We start from the raw sequence: 19,266 nt of genomic DNA on the forward strand, positions 1-19,266 counted from the left end.
TCTGCACCTGACTCACATTATCAGGCAGTTAAAAGCTGGGGAAGGAGTGCATGTGAAGAGTTTTTCCATTTCAGATGATAGCTATTTTTAGGAACACAAGCTACATAAATGTTTTAACCCTTTTCCCATCCTTCTCCGCTTGCTGCTGTGATACGGGAACAAAATCAAAATGGAGTGACCTTGCTATCTGGGGAAAGATGAAAACTGCATATGCAAAAGCAAACAGACTGAGATTTATAACGAGTTGATCCCTTAAAAGCTTAGGAAAGAATCTCAAGGGCACATAGGAAAATAGACATATTCATGAATGTTAGACATATTCATGACAACACAAAAAGGTGAAGTCAGGGGAAGAGGAAATGGACAAGGTCATCCCAAATTGAAACAACTTATAAAAGATAAATTTTAATATCTCCAGAAATTAACTGTAAACGTCCCTATAAAATCATAGATGAGAATTTTTGAAAATAAAAGATTGAGTAGTAAGAATAACTAAGAATAAAATATTAATGAGTTCCTAATGGAAACTTAAAATTGAACCACTGGGGGACTTTTTATAATGAATGGCAGTTGAAGAAGAACATCGGGTAAACTTTATGTGAATCTTTGAAAAACACCTCAAGCATTAGCAACTACATAAAAGTTACATATTTCACCTGTCCGAGAGCTGTTACAACAGTATACAAAACATATTAAGCAAAATTGTGCTATAGACAATTACTTATATGCAATTCTTTACTTAAAATTTAGCAGATACATTTGAATAGTTTCTAAAACACATGATCATCAGAGAAGGAATTGAGTAGGAAATAAAGCATTACTGTTTTTTACTCATAAAGAGATGAAAATAAAATAAAGTATTGGTCAATTATTTATGAGATTTAAATTATCTTAGCATTTATTTGTTTGCTTTTGAGACAGGGTCTTGCTCTGTCACTCAGGCTAGAGTGCAGTGACACAATCACAGTGCACTGCAGCCTTAACTTCCCAGACTCAAGCAATCCTCCTGCCTCAGCCTCCCAAGTAGCTGGGACCACAGGCATGAACTACCATGCCCAGCTAATACTTTCTATTTTTAGTAGAGACGGGATCTCACTATATTACCCAGGTCAGTTTCAAATTCCTGGGCTCAAGCAATCCACACACCTTGACCTCCCAAAATGTTGGGATTACAGGCGTGAGCCACTGCACCCAGTCCATCCTATCTTTTAAAAAACATATCAAATAATTGTTCATAAATCATTTTCTGTAGTAGACAAGAGAGCAATTTTTCTTAAAATTGGCAAATAAGATTTTGCATCTACCTTTGAGAAAATTGTATTTGTAAAGTGATTTTAAAAGAATGAAGTCTATGAGTATAATGGCATTATAAAAGTGTCAGTGGCCAGGCACAGTGGCTCATGCCTGTAATCCCAGCACTTTGGGAGGCTGAGGCGGGGGATCACAAGGAAAAGAGATTGAGACTATCCTGGCCAACATGGTAAAATCCTGTCTCTACTGAAAATATAAAAATTAGCTGGGCGTGGTGGCATGCACCTGTGGTCCCAGCTACTGCGGAGGCTGAGGCAGGAGAATCGCTTGAACCTGGGGGGTGGAGGTTGCAGTGAGCCAAGATCGTGCCACTGCACTCCAGCCTGGGTGACAGAACGAGATTCTGCCTCAAAAAAAAAAAAATATTAATATATGGAAATACAAATGTCATATATAGATGTAAATTCTCCTAATGGTTCTCCTGAGCATCATGATTTTTTTCCATGAATTTTTATTTTAAGTTCCGGGGTACATGTGCAGGATGTGCAGGTTTATTACATAGATAAACGTGTGCCATAGTGATTTGCTGCACAGATCAACCCATCACCTAGGTATTAAGCCCAGTATTTATTAGCTGTTCTTCCTGACACTCTCCTTCCCCCAGCCCCACCCGACTGGCCACAGTGTGTGTTTTTCCCCCACCATGTGTCCATGTCTTCTCATCGTTCAGCTCCCACTTATAAGTGAGAACAGAGCATCATGATTTTCATTGTCTATCAAATACTAGAAGACTACTCTGTCTGCGTTTGTTACTATGTTTGCCCCATTTTTCTAGCTGTTCTTACATGAATTTAAACCTGCATCAATGGCTATTTCCTCAGCATTTGGAAACAACAGATACTTATTAGAAAGAAAGTATTTTATCCTTCCTGGCTATAGATCTTACATTCCTCTTATATAACAATCCTAATTCCCTGATGTTATCCTAATCAATGAAATGATTTCACTTATTTTTCAAAGAAGTAGCTATTTTACTACAAAGCAGAAATCGCAAGGCATGAGGTGAGCACTGTTATACTCCATCAGTCAGTATGTAAGGAAAATCAAACTGTCTGATTTTGAATCCTGCTTCTACTTTTTACAACCTTGGACAAATTACCGATCTCCTCTTTCACTAGATTTATTATTTATAAAATGGAGATAATAACGTCTACTCATAGATTACTGTGAGGCTTAAATAAGAAAATATGTATCAAGCATATTTATCTGGCATGTAATAAGCACTCTAAAATTTATGCAGTGATGAGGATAATGATCATAGACAATCTGACAGCATCTTATCCAAAGGAAAAAATGCGCATTTCCTTTGAGTAAGCGCTACTGATTCTAGGAATGTGTCCTAAGGAAACAATAAGTCAAATGTTTAAAGGTAGGCACAAGACTACTTATGGTAGTAAGCAATATTTTTTACTGGTCATACAGTTAAAAATTAGAAATAACCTACATGTTCATGAAGAGAAGTTGGTGAAATAAATTATGGGACATGCATACAGTGGAAAACTTTGGAGACAAAATAGTAAAATAGTTACAAATATAGGCTTTGAATATAAATTTTGACAAACTGAGACTTCTCTCATCTCTTCAGAACACCCTGAGTTCTTCCTGGCCTTTCTTCCTCGCTTTTCATTTGTGTCAGTCAGCTCTTGCTCGTATAGCAATCTTAAAATCTCAGTGGCATATAATGGTAAGCGTTTAGTTCTCACTGTTGCAAGGCAGGTGAGGCAGTTCCGCCTCAAACCACAATGTTTCGGACAGCTCTGTTTTGCACTGTGGTTGACTAGCTAAAAAAGGTTCTTGGGTCAGCAGTCACAGGAGGACAAGAGGATGAGAGATAATGTGTGAAGCTTCCTAAGTGCTAAGTTTGAAATTAGCACCATCTCGTTTCCATTCACATTTCGCTGGCCAGTGAAAGTTGCATGATGAGCCACAGTCAAGAGTCAGAGAGGTACCCTCAGGAGGCTGTGGAGAGAGTGTAGATTCAGGGAGTGGTGAGAAGCTGGGGCCAGTACGTCAATCTACAGCATGATTTGTCATTTTTCATTCTCTGCCAGTGAGATTGCCAGTCTCTCTCTGCACTCATTGAATTCATCCTAGTTTCTGTTTAGCTCTCTTTCTCTCTTACCACAATACCTAGAAATCTTTTTGTAGGGTTACAACTCTGTCTCAGGAGCCACCTCAGTTTGGTGGCACAGAGCTCACCACTGGTACTCTAAAACTCTTTTCTTGAAGACATTCCTATCCATGGTCATGAGTTATTTTTCGTCTCCATAGCATCCACATTAAACATTTAATTACCTTGGATTTAGCCAAAATAAACACTCCAAATTTATGATGTCTTTCAGGAAGAGAGTTTGTTTACTTTTTTAACCAAAATGGGAGATTGATCCTGTCTGTGTCCCCAGAGGAGCAGAGGCTGGTTTGCATTAGGGCAGCTCTTGTAGATGCGTGACTTTTCCCATGGCCTCATAGAGGCTGATATAGAAACTTCTGGATCCAAAGGATCGTTTGGAGGCATTAGCCAGGCATTGAACCAATGATAAGAGTGAGGTTTTGCCATATTCTAACCCTAAGAAACAGAAATGATAGAGGGAAAAAATAATCAGAATGGAATATCAATACAACTTTAGCCTTTTCCCTGGATTCTGAGAGTTCATAACCTAAAAATTAGAACTTCAAAGTGGGAGAGATGGGCTAAGAGGTATGAGCATGGGGAAAGCATGTTTCAAAATTCAAGATGTATTTCCCAGAAAAGGAACAGTCAGAAAAGGCAATTTCCTTCCTCTTTTCTAATTTGGCTCTGGAGCCCCAGCAGAACCTCTTCAATATCTTGCATGTTACAGATTTCGCTGCTCCCACCAGCTTGGAGACAACATGTGGTTCTTGACAGCTCTGCTCCTTTGGGGTAAGTTGGACTCAGAGGGGATAGTTAGAGGGGTACAGGCTGTGGCTGTGGGGAGTCAAGAGTTTTGTCTTCCTGTGGTAACTTTGGGTAGAACTCATGAGTGTGGCGACAACTTGTATCTGTGCTTCCATGGTTTATTCGTTTATCAAAAGGATGGGAAGGGGGACCCTGAGGTAGCATTAAGCCTGGAAACAGCACAGTAAAGTTTCATTGGTAACCACCTGTAGCTTGTTCAGTTCTGTTAGTACTGGATTTTGAAAGAGAGAAATAGAAACTCAGAGACCTGAGTTGAGCCCTCAGAGTCTACATTAATTATGTCTCCCCAGTTCTCTCTTCCTCATCATTTTCCCTGGACCAACTGATATCTTTATTCTCTGATCTCTTGCAGTTCCAGTTGATGGGCAAGTGGGTGAGTGACCTCTAACTCAGCTTCTCCTCCTATGCCACTTTCTTACTTCCAAAGGTTGGATCCTATTAACCTGAAGAAGAGCATATAGGGAAAGCAGAGAAAGAAGAAAGATTCATAAATTATGTAAAATATCCCATATTCAGAGCATGATTTTCATAAAAACCATGTTTTGTAAGCTTTCTTTCTAAAGTTTCCTGAATGAGCTCTTCCCTCTGAACGAAATGCCTAAATGTATCTATAACAGCAGGAAAGAGCCAGAATTGCACAAACACTGAAGAAGTCTGCTGGGTTTCCCAACATCCCCTAAACCAGTCCCCTTTACAAGAAAGCAGAGTGGGTTTTTTCTCCTCAGACAGAGCCAGGCAAATACTGAAAGCTTCAAAGAGAGGAGTTCGAACCTCTGTTTCCAACGCACAAGCTGCGGAAGCCCTGCTCTGTACTCTCAGAGACAGTGTAGCTCGGAGGACAAGGAACACAGCTCCGCTCGGCTTGCCGAAGTCTAAAACCCTGCTTCATTGCTCCCAACAGGAAAACATACATCAGTAATTTAATCCTCAGCAGCCCCAAATTCCCAACACCCAGATGAGGATTTCATAACATGAACAGAGGTCTCTGCAGCAGGAGTTGGACACTCGTAAAGGCTGGCTTTTGTAGGTTTCCACTTGCTTATTTTTCAAGTAAATCTAAATATGTATTTTTTCCTTGTGCTATCCACAAAAGCCTTACCAGTCACTCAGAGCCCTCCCCTTTACTCCATTTCATCTTTTTCTTTTTCTTCTTGTAACCTCCAAGTAGATACCACAAAGGCAGTGATCACTTTGCAGCCTCCATGGGTCAGCGTGTTCCAAGAGGAAACCGTAACCTTACAGTGTGAGGTGCCCCGTCTGCCTGGGAGCAACTCCACACAGTGGTTTCTCAATGGCACAGCCACTCAGACCTCGACCCCCAGCTACAGAATCACCTCTGCCAGTGTCAAGGACAGTGGTGAATACAGATGCCAGAGAGGTCCCTCAGGGCGAAGTGACCCCATACAGCTGGAAATCCACAGAGGTAATTATGACTTGGACCAGGAGGGCCAGAAACCGCAAGGTCTTCCTCTGCGTTCTCTCCTTTCTGGACACCAGATGTGTGTGTGTCAATTTATCTGATGCAGGTCTCAGCACTATGTACTTACCAGGTGAAACTAAATCAATATACTCAAAACATCATAGCAGGGTCCTTAAACTATGTACCAACAGTGCCTCGGCTGGGCCAGCTGTAAGCAGAATGCCTAGAGTGAGACTTAGGCCCTAAGTTTGTATCATTATTCCAAATGTATGCCTGCACATAGTAAATGATAATAATCCAAACAAATGGGCAATAATGAACATCTGCAGTCACCTTCCACAGAAACAAAACTGCATATATATATACACACACACACACATATACACACATATTATGTATATATATACATATTATGCATATATATTAGCATTATTATATATAAACTATATATATATACACGCATATACATAGTTTTAAAGCTGTGGTTGGTAGAGCACTTTTTAAGTATTGTCCTACATCTTACTTTTATCACTTAATAGAAATCTACTTTAAAATGTCTGCTGCACAGCTGTAGCAGAATTAATTTAACCATTCTGCCTATTAGCAAATTTTTAAGATGTTTCCACTCTTTTGATTTTATAAGCACTGCTGCAATAATCATCTTTATACATACATTCCTGGGGCACATTTCATAGTATATCTGTAAGATAATCTGGACATGGACTTATTGTCATATTTTAATAAATGGAAGCAGAAAAGCCCACCACCCAATTAAACCTGTAAGGAGATTCTATTCATCAAGAGATGGAGACTGCAATCTTCAGGGAAAAATGCTTCATTCAATATGCAAGACAAAATAACCAAATGTATTATTATTCAGAAGTAATGAGTTTAAACTTCTTTGAAAGTGATAATGCAAAAGTTAATCCACACTAGAGGCAAAATTACCTTTATGCAGACATGGTTGCTGTTAGAGGAAATGTGTTTTAGCCAAGGAAATGTTGAGCATGTCTGAGGGAAGGCTTGATGTTTCTCGTGTGTCCCTTAGGTCTCTGTAAATAAGTTCTTAGGATGGAGAGGTGAGGGAAGCTGAGAGAGCTGTTTCCTTTTTTTTTTTTTGAGACAGAGTCTCACACTGTCGCCCAGGCTGGAACGCAGTGGTGCGATCTTGGTTCACCGCAACCTCTGACAGAGCTGTTTCAACAAGACACTTTGGAAAGTTCAAGCAGAAGGTGTTTCATGGTTCAAGTGACAACTAAAGGGCTAGGGCTGGGAAGAGGCTGTTTTCTTCGCCTCTACATAGACTCTAGGACACCCACATCAGCGACTTATTGAAAATCGTATCTTTTTTACATCACATTTTAATGTGAATTTTCATTGAAATGTAACTTATGTACAGCAAGCCATAAATGTACACCACAGTAAATTTTTGCAAAGTAAACAGCATCCCGATCTATTTTAGACATTTCCAACACCTTAGAAACTCCTTCTTGCCCATTTCTAGTCCACCCCCTGACACTGACTTCCAGCACCATAGGTTTTTTGCCTATTTTTGAACTTCATAGAAAGGGCTACAGTGTGGGACAGGATGTACTCTTTTGTGTCTGGTTTATTTTTCTCAACATTATGATTGTGAACTGTATACATGTTATAAATTGAAGTTCATTTGTTCTTATTACTGTATATTTCATACTTTCCCGTTCTGCTGAGGGATCAGGCTGTTTCTGGTTTTGACCTCTTACAAATAGTAATGCTGTGGACATTTTTCAAACATGATTCAAATATTTTCTACCATTACTAGTGTTTGACAGTTTCTGATGGAGGTATGTTACAATTTCCCTCTCTTGGATATACAAATGCAAATTAAGCATTTCCTTAATGACTATTATATTGACCATTTTTCACATGTTTATTACCTATTTGGGTATCCTTTTTTGTAAGGTCTTCTTGACAATTTTCTGTTGTCTGTCTTTTCTTACTGACTTATAGGAGTTATTTATATATTCTGGATATAAGTCCTTTTTCAAGTGTCTTAAATATCTTCTCCCACTCTGTGGCTTTTCTTTTCACTATCATATTACAGTTTTGTTTGTTTTCAATGAACAAGACTTGTTAATTTTACTACAGTACAATACACCAAAATTTTTGGTTGGTGCTGTCTATGCCCTATTTTAAAATGTTTTGCCACAGTCAGCCATGGGGAATTCATTTGCAGCTCACTGACTCTGAGTCATTTCAATTTAATCACTATATGCTAAGACCAAGAAAATGAAGCTGGTTGGTGGACCCGAGTCCTAATCATATGGCTGACTCCAAAGTCATGAAGATGGGGGAATGATTGTTGAGTAGGAAATTAGTAATGTCTGCGAAAAGCTGCATCTCGTGACAATACTCCCACTACCATTTAAGTTTAAAAATTTATAAATTTCCATTATACATTATTTTATTCATGAATTATTTAGATGTTTTTTGGAGGGTGGTTTTTTGTTATTGATTTCTCATCTTATGGCACTTTGGTTAGAATTTGTGTTAAATATGGTATCAGTTCATTAGTATTTGTTGAAAATTGCTTTGTGGCCTAATTCACACTTAATTTTTCTAACATTGCATGTGTGTTTGGAAAGCATATGAATTTTCTTTCTAAAGTAGAGCATCCCACAAAATCAAGCCTATTAATTGTGTCATTCAAATATTTTCTACCATTACTAGTGTTTGGCAGTTTCTGATGGAGATGTGATACCATTTCCTACTCTTTTGGACATATAAAGCAAAGATGGCAGTGTTCGGGCAGTGCAATCTTTCAGCACCTCCTGGCTGTGGGTGGGAATAAGGGAGGGAAGATAATTAATTATGTTTGGAAGCATTATATCCATATCCATGACCGTAAAATTCATGCTACGTATGGCATAGAAACACCTGCCTTCCATTCTTAGATAAGTTCTGGAGGGGAAAGCACTATCGTCTCTTCTCCTTCTTGGTCTCCTAAGAACCCCATTTTTATTTAGCCAAACCAACTGCCTCTGGAGAAAAGAAAAGTAGTTGAAACGTTTTTGGTTATGTGTAGAGGTGTACGTCAAAAGGAAGAACCCATTGACTTGGAGCTTGTTTTGCTAGTGGTGTCATTGATCTTACATATGTGAGTGTTCATATCAATGTAGTAGGATGTTTATAGCTGGATGTTTGCCCTTCTGTGTTTGTCTTAGGATGTGTGGTCCTATTAACAAATTTGTCAAGAGTTGGAGTGTGTTTGTTTTATATTGCTGTGTAACAAGTTTAGCAGCTTGCAACAACATACATTTATGATCTTCCTGTTTCCATGGGTCAGGACTCCCATCATAGCTTAGCTGAGTGCTCTGCTGAGGGTCTTCCAAGGCTGCAGTCAGGGTGTTGACTTTGCTGTGTTTCTTTTTTCAGCTCTTCTAGGCTCACAAGGTCACAGGCAGAATTCAGTTCTTTGAGGTTCTAGGACTGAGGTTCCTACTTTCTTGCTGCCCGTCAGTGGGGGGCCACTCTCAGCTCCTAGAGGCCTTTGACTTGTGATGCTCTCATAGGCCCTCTCTTGGCATGGCAGCTTACTTCTTCAAGTTCAGCAGGAGACTTTCTCCATCCAGACTGCTAAGATAGAGTCTTACATAATGTAGGAATCCCAAGAGTGACGTTTTATCACCCTTGTCATATTCTGTTGGCTAGAAGCAAGTCTTACGTTCCACCCACACTCAAGGGGATTATACAGGGGAGTGAGTCATTGGGATCATTTTAGAATTCTGTCTGCCATGCTGTATGAACTGTTTTGGTTTCGATCAACTTCTGAGATCTGGAAAGGGAAGGTAAGAAAAGGCCGTGTGCACAGTTGCCAGTAAAGACTGCTTTTCTTTCCACCGAAGCTAAAGATATTTGAGGAACTGGATATAGGCCTGAGATTTAGCAGAGCTCTGAGGCTGGATGTTGCAAGGAGGAAAAACAGAAAGCCCACAGGGCCAAGCTTGGGCCTCCTTGTACCTCCTCCACTGTATACATACATTTTGGGTTCACTTTTTTCAGGCTGGCTACTACTGCAGGTCTCTGGCAGAGTCTTCACAGAAGGAGAACCTCTGGCCTTGAGGTGTCATGCATGGAAGGATAAGCTGGTGTACAATGTGCTTTACTATCAAAATGGCAAAGGCTTTCAGTTTTTCTACCAGAATTCTAACCTCACCATTCTGAAAACCAACATAAGTCACAACGGCACCTACCACTGCTCAGGCATGGGAAAGCATCGCTACACATCAGCAGGAGTGTCTGTCACTGTGAAAGGTATCGTATCAGAATAGTCATAGAATTGATAGTCCCTTCCCCTGAGGGACCATCATAAACAATCTAAACTCCTCACTTTAATTTACAAGCGAAGAAACTGGGCTCCAGAGAAGTCAACTGCCTTACTAAAGGCCACACCATGACCAGCAGCTGGAACCAGAACTGAGGTCTCTGGGTTCCAGTCCATTACTCTTTCCAGTGTACCGCAGCCCCCATCAATAATCACAGGAGCTGATGTCAACGTCAGGGCATAATGGTGGTCCATTTCATCCATCTTATTTTAGTTGTAAGGAATAGAGACTCACTCTAGGTAGCTAGGAGAGTTAGAAAATAATGCCATGGAATCTCATGAAAGCTCCACAGAAAGAGAAACCTGGAAAACATGAGGAACAGGTTATACTGTCCATCTACCTCTCAGGGACAAAGCGGCCTCTGTGGCGCCACTTCTTCCTGAGCATCTGCAAGCTAAGCGGTTTGCATATGGCCTTGTTCTGACCCTTTCACAGCCTTTCCTCCTAATACAATCACTAACAATTTTCTCTGTCTGAAAAAAAAGAAGTTCACTCCTGTGGGAAAGAAATTATTGTTCCAGATTATCTTTCTAAGTCAGGAACACAAGTAATGAGTCACTGAAATGGCAAATGTGTGAGTCAAGGTTCACTCCTAGTTGACCACTGCCAGAAGGGCATGGTTATCTACCAGATGACATAGCCATTCAGGGAAGGATGGACCACGTAGAGCAGGGGTTCCCAACCCTTACTGGTCTGTGGCCTGTTAGGAACTGGGCTGCACAGCAGGAGATGAGCTTCCTCATGGTTCAGCAGTACAGCCTGAGCTCCTCCTCCTGTCCAATCAGTGGTGGCATTAGATTCTCATAGAAACACGAACCCTATTGTGAACTGCGCATGCCTGATGATCTGAGGTGGAACAGTTTCCTTCCAAAACCATCCCCACCCCACCCCCCAGCTGTGGAAAAATTGCCTTCCACAAAACCCAGCCCTGGTGCCAAAAAGGTTGGGGACCACTGGTTTAGAGGTGTCCTCGGTAGGACTAAGCGAGCTGGCAACCCTAATTATGTCTATTAGGACACCCCAAGAACGGCTCTCTGCTGGAAGTAAGAAGGGTTAATGCCTTATGGATGCATTTTCTAGGGCCAGGTTTCCCAAGGGGGTAAAGCATGTGTCTTTTGTGAAAAGGACCTGGATGCTCAACAGGCAACCCTGTCCCCCATCAACTTTCTCCTTAGAGCTATTTCCAGCTCCAGTGCTGAACGCATCTGTGACATCCCCGCTCCTGGAGGGGAATCCGGTCACCCTGAGCTGTGAAACAAAGTTGCTTCTGCAGAGGCCTGGTTTGCAGCTTTACTTCTCCTTCTACATGGGCAGCAAGACCCTGCGAGGCAGGAACACATCCTCTGAATACCAAATACTAACTGCTAGAAGAGAAGACTCTGGGTTATACTGGTGCGAGGCCATCACAGAAGACGGAAATGTCCTTAAGCGCAGCCCTGAGTTGGAGCTTCAAGTGCTTGGTGAGTGCGAATGATGAGAAGCCACTAGCACAGGAGAAGGGACTCCCTTATCTCCCACGGGACTGAGGTTTGTTCAAGGGTTTCATGACCCAAAGAGGAGGGGTAAGTCTCTTCAGGAAAAGCCCACGAGCAGACCTTTCCATCCTCGATTCAGAACATCACTCTTCTCCTCACAAACTTTATTAAATTTCCTTTCCTTTCTTTTTCTTTTTCCTTTGCCTTTCCGTCCTCCATTTCTTTCCTTCGTTTTCTCCTCTGTCCTTCTTTTCTTCTCCTTCTCTATTTTATTTTCCCCTCCCTCCCACTCTTCCCTCCACCCCATAACCCCCCTTCTCACTCTCTCTTCCTGCTTCCCTGCCTCCCTCCCCCTCACCAACAATCTCACCAACAATTTATCAAGTTCCTCCTATCTATTTTCATAGGTCTGGGGATATAAAAACGTTTGAGCATAGTTTTTGCTTCAAGGAACTCGCAAGGTGGATTTATCAGACACTGATTTTGTAAACTGCAAATCACCACCTTCCCAAGTGTCTCTATGTAACTGAGGCAGAGGGATTGTGAGCTCCAGAACAAAGGCTCCTTGGGGGTGAAAAAAGTTAATCTTCAACCCAAATTCATTTCAAGTATTAAATGGCATAGACATACCAGTTGTTTCTGGAACTAGGGAGTAAGTCCACTGACAGGGCCCAGCAATTAAGCTCTTCCAAGGAGCCTGTCCCCATCTATACACCATATAGCCAGTTAGAGCTACTGCCAGTTCCTTCCTGCTCCCTAAAATGAGCAGTGCCTCCTTGAGGACAGGCACATCAGGTCTCAGTCAACCTTCCCCTCCAAACATAACTCAGCCAGACCCCTCTGGTCTCTAAATAGTATCTCTTCTCTTTGTCTTTTTCTGTTTCAGGGCTCCAGTTACCAACTCCTGTCTGGCTTCATGTCCTTTTCTATCTGGTAGTGGGAATAATGTTTTTAGTGAACACTGTTCTCTGGGTGACAATACGTAAAGAACTGAAAAGAAAGAAAAAGTGGAATTTAGAAATCTCTTTGGATTCTGGTCATGAGAAGAAGGTAACTTCCAGTCTTCAAGAAGACAGACATTTAGAAGAAGAGCTGAAGTGTCAGGAACAAGAATAAGAACAGCTGTAGGAAGGCATGCACCGGAAGGAGCCTGAGGAGGCCAAGTAGCAGCAGCTCAGTGGGTGGCCATCGATCTGGATCATCCCCTGCCCACTTCCTCCCCGTGAGCACTGCACACAAACATCCAAAAGTTCAACAACACCAGAACTGTAAATGAACTGACTTCAACTGGGATACATTTGGAAATCTGGTCATCAGAGATGACTTTAAATGAGCCTACTATAAAGAAATCTTGAAAAACTTACAAATCAAGCCTAGCCTGATAATCCTACTACATAGTTTGAAAAATAGTATTTCATTTCTCAGAACAAGGTAAAAAGGTGAGTGGGTGCATATGGACAGAAGATTAAGATAGAGAAAGAGACAGAATGAGAGAGAGGGAGACGAAGAGACACACACACAGCCAGGAGTGGGCAGATTTCTGGGAGACAAGAGGGATTAGTATAGACGATAAGGAGGGAAATAGAACTTACAAATGACTCCTACGGGACTGTGAGACTGAGAGGGCTCACGCCTCTGTGTTCAGGACACTCAGTTCATGGCTTTTCTCTTTGACTTTACTAAAAGAGAATGTCCCCATGTATGTTCTAGGCATACAAGGGGGTAACTCATGATGACAGATGGATATATTATTCTTGCCCTCTCTTTTGAGGCTTTCTCATAACCCCTGTATTTCTAGGGACAACAGAAATGCTGCCAGTCCCAGGCCCTTGCCCTGTAGGGAGGCAGAATGTAACTGTTCTTTTTGTTTAACAATTAAGTCCAAATCTCCAAGGGCGGCACTGCAAGGAGAAACTTCAAGTAGGTAGAAGCGGCGGTATCACAGAGTCCAGACCTTGCCTCCAGAGGTTTGCTTTACCTTCCTGATGTTCTGGTTGATTACTAACCAGCTTCAGGATATGCTGCTCACACTTGGGCTGTAATTTGGAGACAAAGCATTTTCCTGCCACTCTGTAACATAGCTGAGATAAAAACTGAACTATGTAAATGACTCTACTAAAAGTTTAGGGAAAAAAAACAGGAGGAGTATGACACATGTAGCAACTTGATTCTAGATTATTTGGCTTGACCCGTAAATGATGGGTTGGAGCGTCGCGCTCCGAGCGTGTCTCACCGCAGGGCGCTTGCGCCACACTGTGGCCGCCTGTGCATATTGCAGCCTCCGCCTCCATCTGAGGGCCGCAGCCGCCGGCGCCCGGGAACCCAGCTGCGCCCAAAGCTGTTGGGCGCGCGCTTCTCCGCAGCTCCGCCCTCACCAAAACCCAGTGAGAAATTATTTGCATTCCTGGAGGCTGCATGAGCGACAAATGAGCTCTAGGAATCGGTGGGTAGGAGCGGCGGGAGGCAGATGGAAGAGAGCAAGGGGTCGGCCGTTCGTGTCTGATTCCCCCGAGTCAAGGGGCAGTCCCCCAAAATCCCAACGTCATTGTTTCCTCTGGGCCGGCAGATGTGAAAATCCGGCGACAGGATGGAAGTTCCGTAGTCCGCGAGGGCCCGCGGCTTCCCCAGGCGCGTAGCTGAGTCCCTCCCACCCCGCCCTGGGCCTGCCTGCTCTCGGGCCCCGGCACGGCGCCACCTGGCGACCGTCTGTGAAGGTTGCAGCTGCCGCCAAGCCTTGGTGCTGCTGCGGGCCTGAGGTGCGCCAGGCCGAGCCTCCGCGGAGAGGAGGACTGATAGATTACAGGAAGCGGGAGGACGACCCTGGGTTCCCAGCAGCCGTCCCAGCTTCTCGGCCTGGCGCTAGAGCAGCCAGAGGCGGCGGCGGCGGCGGCGGCGGCGGCGGCGGCGGCGGCAGGGAGGGAGCTGGTGAGGAGTGCGAGAGGCCACCCGCCTCCCCGCCCAGCTCGGAGGACCTCCCAGCTGGTTCCCTCGCCGTCAGAAGCAGGAAGGGAGCTAGCTGGCTCGGCGGGATCAGCAAGCCCGCAGGCAAGAAGGCTCCAGGCTCCGCAGGGGCCAACCCACATGGACTGGGAAACCGCCGAGCTTCACCCACAAGGGTCCACGGCCCATCCTATCACGGATGAAAAGATTACAGGACTGACAATGAGGCCCTGGAGGGATCTGATACATCTGGCGGGGAGGAGGGTGGGTCGGACTTTTGGGGGATCGCGGGGTGGAAGAATGTCCTTCTTCTCCCTGGGACCTACCGAGGCTTCACCTGTGAGGGTCTTGGGCCCATCCTTCAATCCGAGGGCTTCCAAGTCAAAGCACAACTCCCCAGAGTGGACAGGCGGAGTAGAACCGGCCTTAGGTTGGGAGGGTGGGTCGTTGTAGGTCGTTAGGGGTCGTTCCTCACCTTCCAGGCTCGGTATGGAGACCTCTAAATTCATTCTAGGACCACAAGAGCTTCTGTAAGAGTCCGGGCCGTTTCAGAACACTCAGAGGTTCCTAAATTGAGAAGTAATCCCCAAAGCAGACCAACCCGGTTTGGGGTAAAACAGGAATAGCTTGGTCCATTCTGGATCTTTCCTAGCTAAATGCCTTCAGAATTTAGGAATCTTTTCCCAGGAGGGCCAAAGATTAGCTAGACCTGCCCAGCGATTCCAGCCCTGAGAACCAGACAGAATGGAGGCATAGCTGACAGCTGGCTGGGAGGGGGCTGACGGTCCTCACTGCCACCAGGCTTAGTTGAGACAGATCCCCCAAGCTGTAGAGAAGACAACAGAAGCAAGGAGACCAGTTAGGAATCTAGGTGAGAGGCAGTGGCAGCCTGGACTAACATGGTAACAGTGGAGCTATTGAGAGTGGTCACATTTGGAAGATGTTTTGTAGGAAGTGTCAACAAAGTTTCTTATTGATTAGATGTAGGGAATGTGAGAAAGAGAAGAATGGGAGGGAAAACACCTAGATTTTGGGCCAAAGCAATAAATAGTCCATTGACAGAATTGAGAAAGCAAGTTGGAGGAGGGGAACACGGTAGCAAGAAGCAAAAGTTTCATATTGGACATGTTAAGATTCCTATTTGACATTTAAGTGTAACTGTTGGAAAAGCAATGGATAGATGAAGAATCCTGGACTAGAGACACAAATTTGCCAATCATCATATAGATGTGGTATTTAGAGTCAGAGGACTAGAAAGGACGATGTGAGGGGGAAGTACAGATAGAAAAAGGTCTAAGCCTGAACCGTGAAACATGCCACATTTTAGAGGTTGCATAGAAGAGGTGATAGCAGAGGATACTGATAAGGAGTAGCCAGTGAGGTAGGAGGAAAAATCAGAGAAGAAAATGGCTCAAGAAAGAAAGATCAACTATGTCAAATTCTCCTGAGAAAACTATTGGATTTGGAGTGGGACTGCACTAAATCTGTAGATCTTTTGGGGATGGGGGGCAGGAGGGAGAGGGTTAGGGAGGATTGATATCATTCCAACATTGACTTTCCAATCCATGAACTCTCCATTTATTTATTTATGTCACTGTTAATGTCTCACAACAATATTTTAATATTCTCTCTAGATGTGTTAGATGTATTCTTAGGTCCTTCATTTTTGTGTTATTGTAAATGGTATTGTTAGAATCTTCAGAAGTAATTATTGGCCACATGCGGTAGTTCATGCCTGTAATCCTAGAACTTTGGGAGGCCGAGGCAGGCAGATGCTTGGAGACCAGCCTGGGCAACATGGCAAACCCTATCTCTACAAAAAATACAAAAATTAGCCAGTGGCACACGCCTGTAATCCCAGCTACTTGGGAGGCTGAGGTAGGAGGATCAACTGAGCCCAGGAGGTGGAGGCTGCAGTAAGCCAAGATCGCACCACTGCACTTCAGCCTGGGTGGCAGAGGGAAACCCTGTCTCAAAAAAAATAGTAATAATAAAAAATTAATTATTACCAGTCTCATAGCTGAGGTAGAAATTTTTTTAAAAAAATAAGTAAGTACTGCATTTATTCACTCCAAGAAAAGTAAAAGCTAAGGCCCAGAATGTGGCAAGTCAAGGGTTAAAAGAAGAGAACAAGTTTTCCTCGGCCTAGCAAGCTCACTTCAAGGACAATGATAAGATAACACTGTCCGAATAGCCAAGGCCAAAGGAATAGGCTCCAGACACCTCTCCCTTCCAGAGCAAGGTTGAAGGAAAAAAAAGGGACAGATTCTTTTACTCTTTCCCCAGGCTTCTTAAACATTATTATTTACAAATGTCTGTATTTAGCCAGTTTTTGTTTTTCTTTCAATGCAACTACAGGGTCACCAGCTATGCAAGGACCCAAGTTATGTTATGCTATAGATTACATGACCTGTCACTGTATGATTAACTGCTTTTGTTTTGCTTCTGTAAGGCCGCTTCTAAAAACCCCCCTCTGTCTTTGTCCAATGCTCAGCTTTTTAGATGCAAATCTAAAAACTGAAAGGCCAAATATAAAAACTGAAAGACCTTAAGACACGTATATCTTAAGCTTGGCAATGGAAAGCAGGATGTCACACACACACAAAGCTAGTAATGTGAAAATCTGGTCTTGCATAAGGTCTTTTAGGTTTAGACTTCTTTGTTAATGCACATTGGCAGGAAAATGGGAACCAATAAAATTGTTTGCTGTCCTTCTCCCTCTATTCTCCACTTCTTGTTTTGTTTCTAAATGTGGGGTCAAAACTTCCAAAGGGTAAGAAGCTCATTTTTCTGCCTTTCCCCTTCATCTCCCTATCGCACTAGGTACATACTACTCCTTAACACTTAGAGAAGGTAAAAAAAGAATAAATTGTGGAGAGGGAGCATATATGAAAGTAAAAGATTCCCAGACATAAAATGGGAGTTAATGGAGAAAGAAAATCTTTAAGGAAGACTAGAAATAATTGGGTTAGGGATTCTCGAGAAGTAAACTAAATTCCCCAAATGTGGTATTCTCTGAGAAGATAATTTAATTTTGAAGAAGAACTGGTATGCTATCGTGAAACAGCAGTCATCTGGAGCCTGGCTGTGACTTCAAGGCCTACTTCTGGAAGGTCAGAAAAAGACCTCAAAGAGGAGAAATGGGCATTTACGTAGGTTTATAAGTACCATCTTTATTTTAGAAAATAATCATTTTCTACCTTGAATTCTAGTTTATTGTGACGAAAGATTGTAAAATTTCGGGACATGACTGAATTGAAATCTTGGTCCTGCACTTAAATAGCTCTTTGAATTGCAATTTATTATCCCAATTATTTTATCCTTTCATTCTACTGTGAAATCTATATCATGGCACATAATGGTCAACTTTATTATTTTAATTTACTGAATGCTTATTTACCTTTCATGGGTTATATCATTTAGCCTTCATAATATCTGTTGTTGCCATTGCCTCACACTCAGTAGGTGGCTTTTAATACTATTCTATTATTTTGATCAATTTAATATAAATGTTCTCTTCTCAGTGTTTGGTAACGCTGTCTGGGCTTGCTTTTGTTTGTTTTTAGAGACAGAGTCTTGTTGTGTCACCCAGGCTGGAGTACAGAGGCGCAATCTCAGCTCACTGCAACCTCTGCCTCCTGGGTTCAAGTGATTCTCCTGCCTCAGACTCCCAAGTAGCCGGGATTATAGGCACAGGCCACCATACCCGACTAATTTTTGTATTTTTAGTAGAGATGAGGTTTCACCATGTTGGCTAGGCTGGTCTCAAACTCCTGATCTCAAGTTATCCACCCACCTCGCTCTCCCAAAGTGCTGGGATTACAGGCATGAGCTGCCACACCTGGCCTTGGTACTATTTTTAAGGATATGTATATCTGATTTTTTTTCTGTTTATCTTATAGTTATTCTTTATTCAGGTATTTTACTTTTCTTAGCTCAACTTTGGTAATGTCTATGGAAAAGTCACCATTTTGTCTACAATTGCAAATATATTTATATCAAAAATACACATCACTTTAGTATCTTCTATATCTAGTATTACTTATGTGCTTTTTCAATAGTAAGCTTATGGAAGGATTAACTCTAATTTTCTTTTTCAGAGAACAGCCTTTGGTTTTATAAATTCCATTTTGGTGGAATAGGAAGGTATGATCTGTTTCATTGACTATGCGTTCATCTTAGTTTATTCCTTCTACTTTCCACAGGTTTTTGTTGTGTTCCTTTATTAGTGTTTGAGTTAAAAACTTAATGCTCTCCCTGTTGCTCAGGCTGGAGTGCAGTGGCATGATCTCAACTCACTGTAACCTCCGCCTCCCAGGCTCAACGATCCTCCTGTCTCAGCCTCCCTAGTAGCTGGGACTATAGGCATGCACCAGCACATCCAGCTAATTTTTTTATCTGTTGGAGACACAGGGTCCTGCCATGTTGTCTGTCCCATCCAGCGGGATCGTTAACACAGACCTTGGAGGAGGGGGTGGGAATTTAGAGAGACAAGAGACACAAGAAATGGAGACAAGACAGTATCCTGATCAAGTCTCGTTTAATGGCGGCGGTGCAATGCCTTATATAGGCTGGCAGGGAAGAGGAAGGGCTCAGAGCAGGCGGGGAGGAGAATAATGAGAGACGTCACCAGGCGCATGCTCGGTAGACTTAGTCTTTCCCGGGCGCGGGAAGTTATCTATGCGCGCGGGAAAAGTTCGCGCGCACGGGAAAAGTTGATGATGAAGAACCAGGAAGTGCGCCATCTTGTCTCCACAATGCGGAGCTTAAGCAACAGAGGCCGCGGCAATTTCCGGGCCTCACGGCTCCGGACAGGTC

At 42.9% G+C, this 19,266-nt stretch overlaps 2 protein-coding genes and 1 long non-coding RNA gene across 6 annotated transcripts in view; 1 reads left to right on the plus strand and 2 right to left on the minus strand.

Annotated features, from left to right (window-relative positions):
- Positions 1 to 2,795: 2,795 nt before the first annotated feature.
- The window catches only part of LOC108538698 (histone H2B type 2-F-like), a 34,901-nt gene continuing 18,430 nt past the window's right edge, over positions 2,796 to 19,266 (minus strand). Inside the window, exons 1-2 of one of the 3 annotated variants that reach the window (XR_001888161.1) lie at positions 14,775 to 15,928; positions 2,796 to 3,270 (exon numbers count right to left, since the gene is read on the minus strand). Coding sequence is in view for 1 of the 3 variants with exons in the window: in XM_017886941.1 (XP_017742430.1) it covers positions 4,665 to 4,692 (28 nt within the window). In the remaining 2 variants the exon portion in view is untranslated. Of the gene's footprint in view, positions 3,271 to 4,501; positions 4,693 to 14,774; positions 15,929 to 19,266 lie in introns of those variants that run through there. The other 2 variants (XR_001888162.1, XM_017886941.1) reach the window with 2 other exon arrangements.
- Positions 4,123 to 13,663, plus strand: FCGR1A (Fc gamma receptor Ia). Of its 2 annotated transcripts, none has more exons than XM_017886938.1 (6): positions 4,123 to 4,213; positions 4,602 to 4,622; positions 5,415 to 5,672; positions 9,711 to 9,962; positions 11,209 to 11,493; positions 12,395 to 13,663. In XM_017886938.1, the coding sequence occupies exons 1-6, from the start codon at positions 4,183 to 4,185 to the stop codon at positions 12,622 to 12,624; spliced, it is 1,077 nt and encodes a 358-aa protein (XP_017742427.1). In that variant the 5' UTR covers positions 4,123 to 4,182; the 3' UTR covers positions 12,625 to 13,663. The 2 variants fall into 2 exon arrangements, with proteins under 2 accessions (XP_017742427.1, XP_017742428.1); XM_017886939.1 differs by having other exon boundaries at positions 5,418 to 5,672.
- On the minus strand, positions 7,013 to 14,370 carry LOC108538700 (uncharacterized). Its single transcript, XR_001888164.1, has 2 exons — positions 13,101 to 14,370; positions 7,013 to 9,483 (listed from the first exon to the last, which is right to left on the minus strand). It is a non-coding gene; the product is annotated as an uncharacterized LOC108538700 (long non-coding RNA).

The sequence above is a fragment of the Rhinopithecus bieti genome, unplaced genomic scaffold (assembly GCF_001698545.2).
Source record: "Rhinopithecus bieti isolate Rb0 unplaced genomic scaffold, ASM169854v2 scaffold_16660, whole genome shotgun sequence".
Lineage (NCBI taxonomy): Eukaryota > Metazoa > Chordata > Mammalia > Primates > Cercopithecidae > Rhinopithecus > Rhinopithecus bieti.

What these genes read in the sequence shown, in the direction of transcription:
- FCGR1A (XM_017886938.1), top strand. Translation starts at nt 4,183, where the DNA reads ATGTGGTTCTTGACAGCTCTGCTCCTTTGGG. An exon ending in GACAGCTCTGCTCCTTTGGG is followed by an intron (nt 4,214 to 4,601) that starts GTAAGTTGGACT and finishes GATCTCTTGCAG; the next exon opens with TTCCAGTTGATGGGCAAGTG. An exon ending in AGTGTCTGTCACTGTGAAAG is followed by an intron (nt 9,963 to 11,208) that starts GTATCGTATCAG and finishes CTTTCTCCTTAG; the next exon opens with AGCTATTTCCAGCTCCAGTG.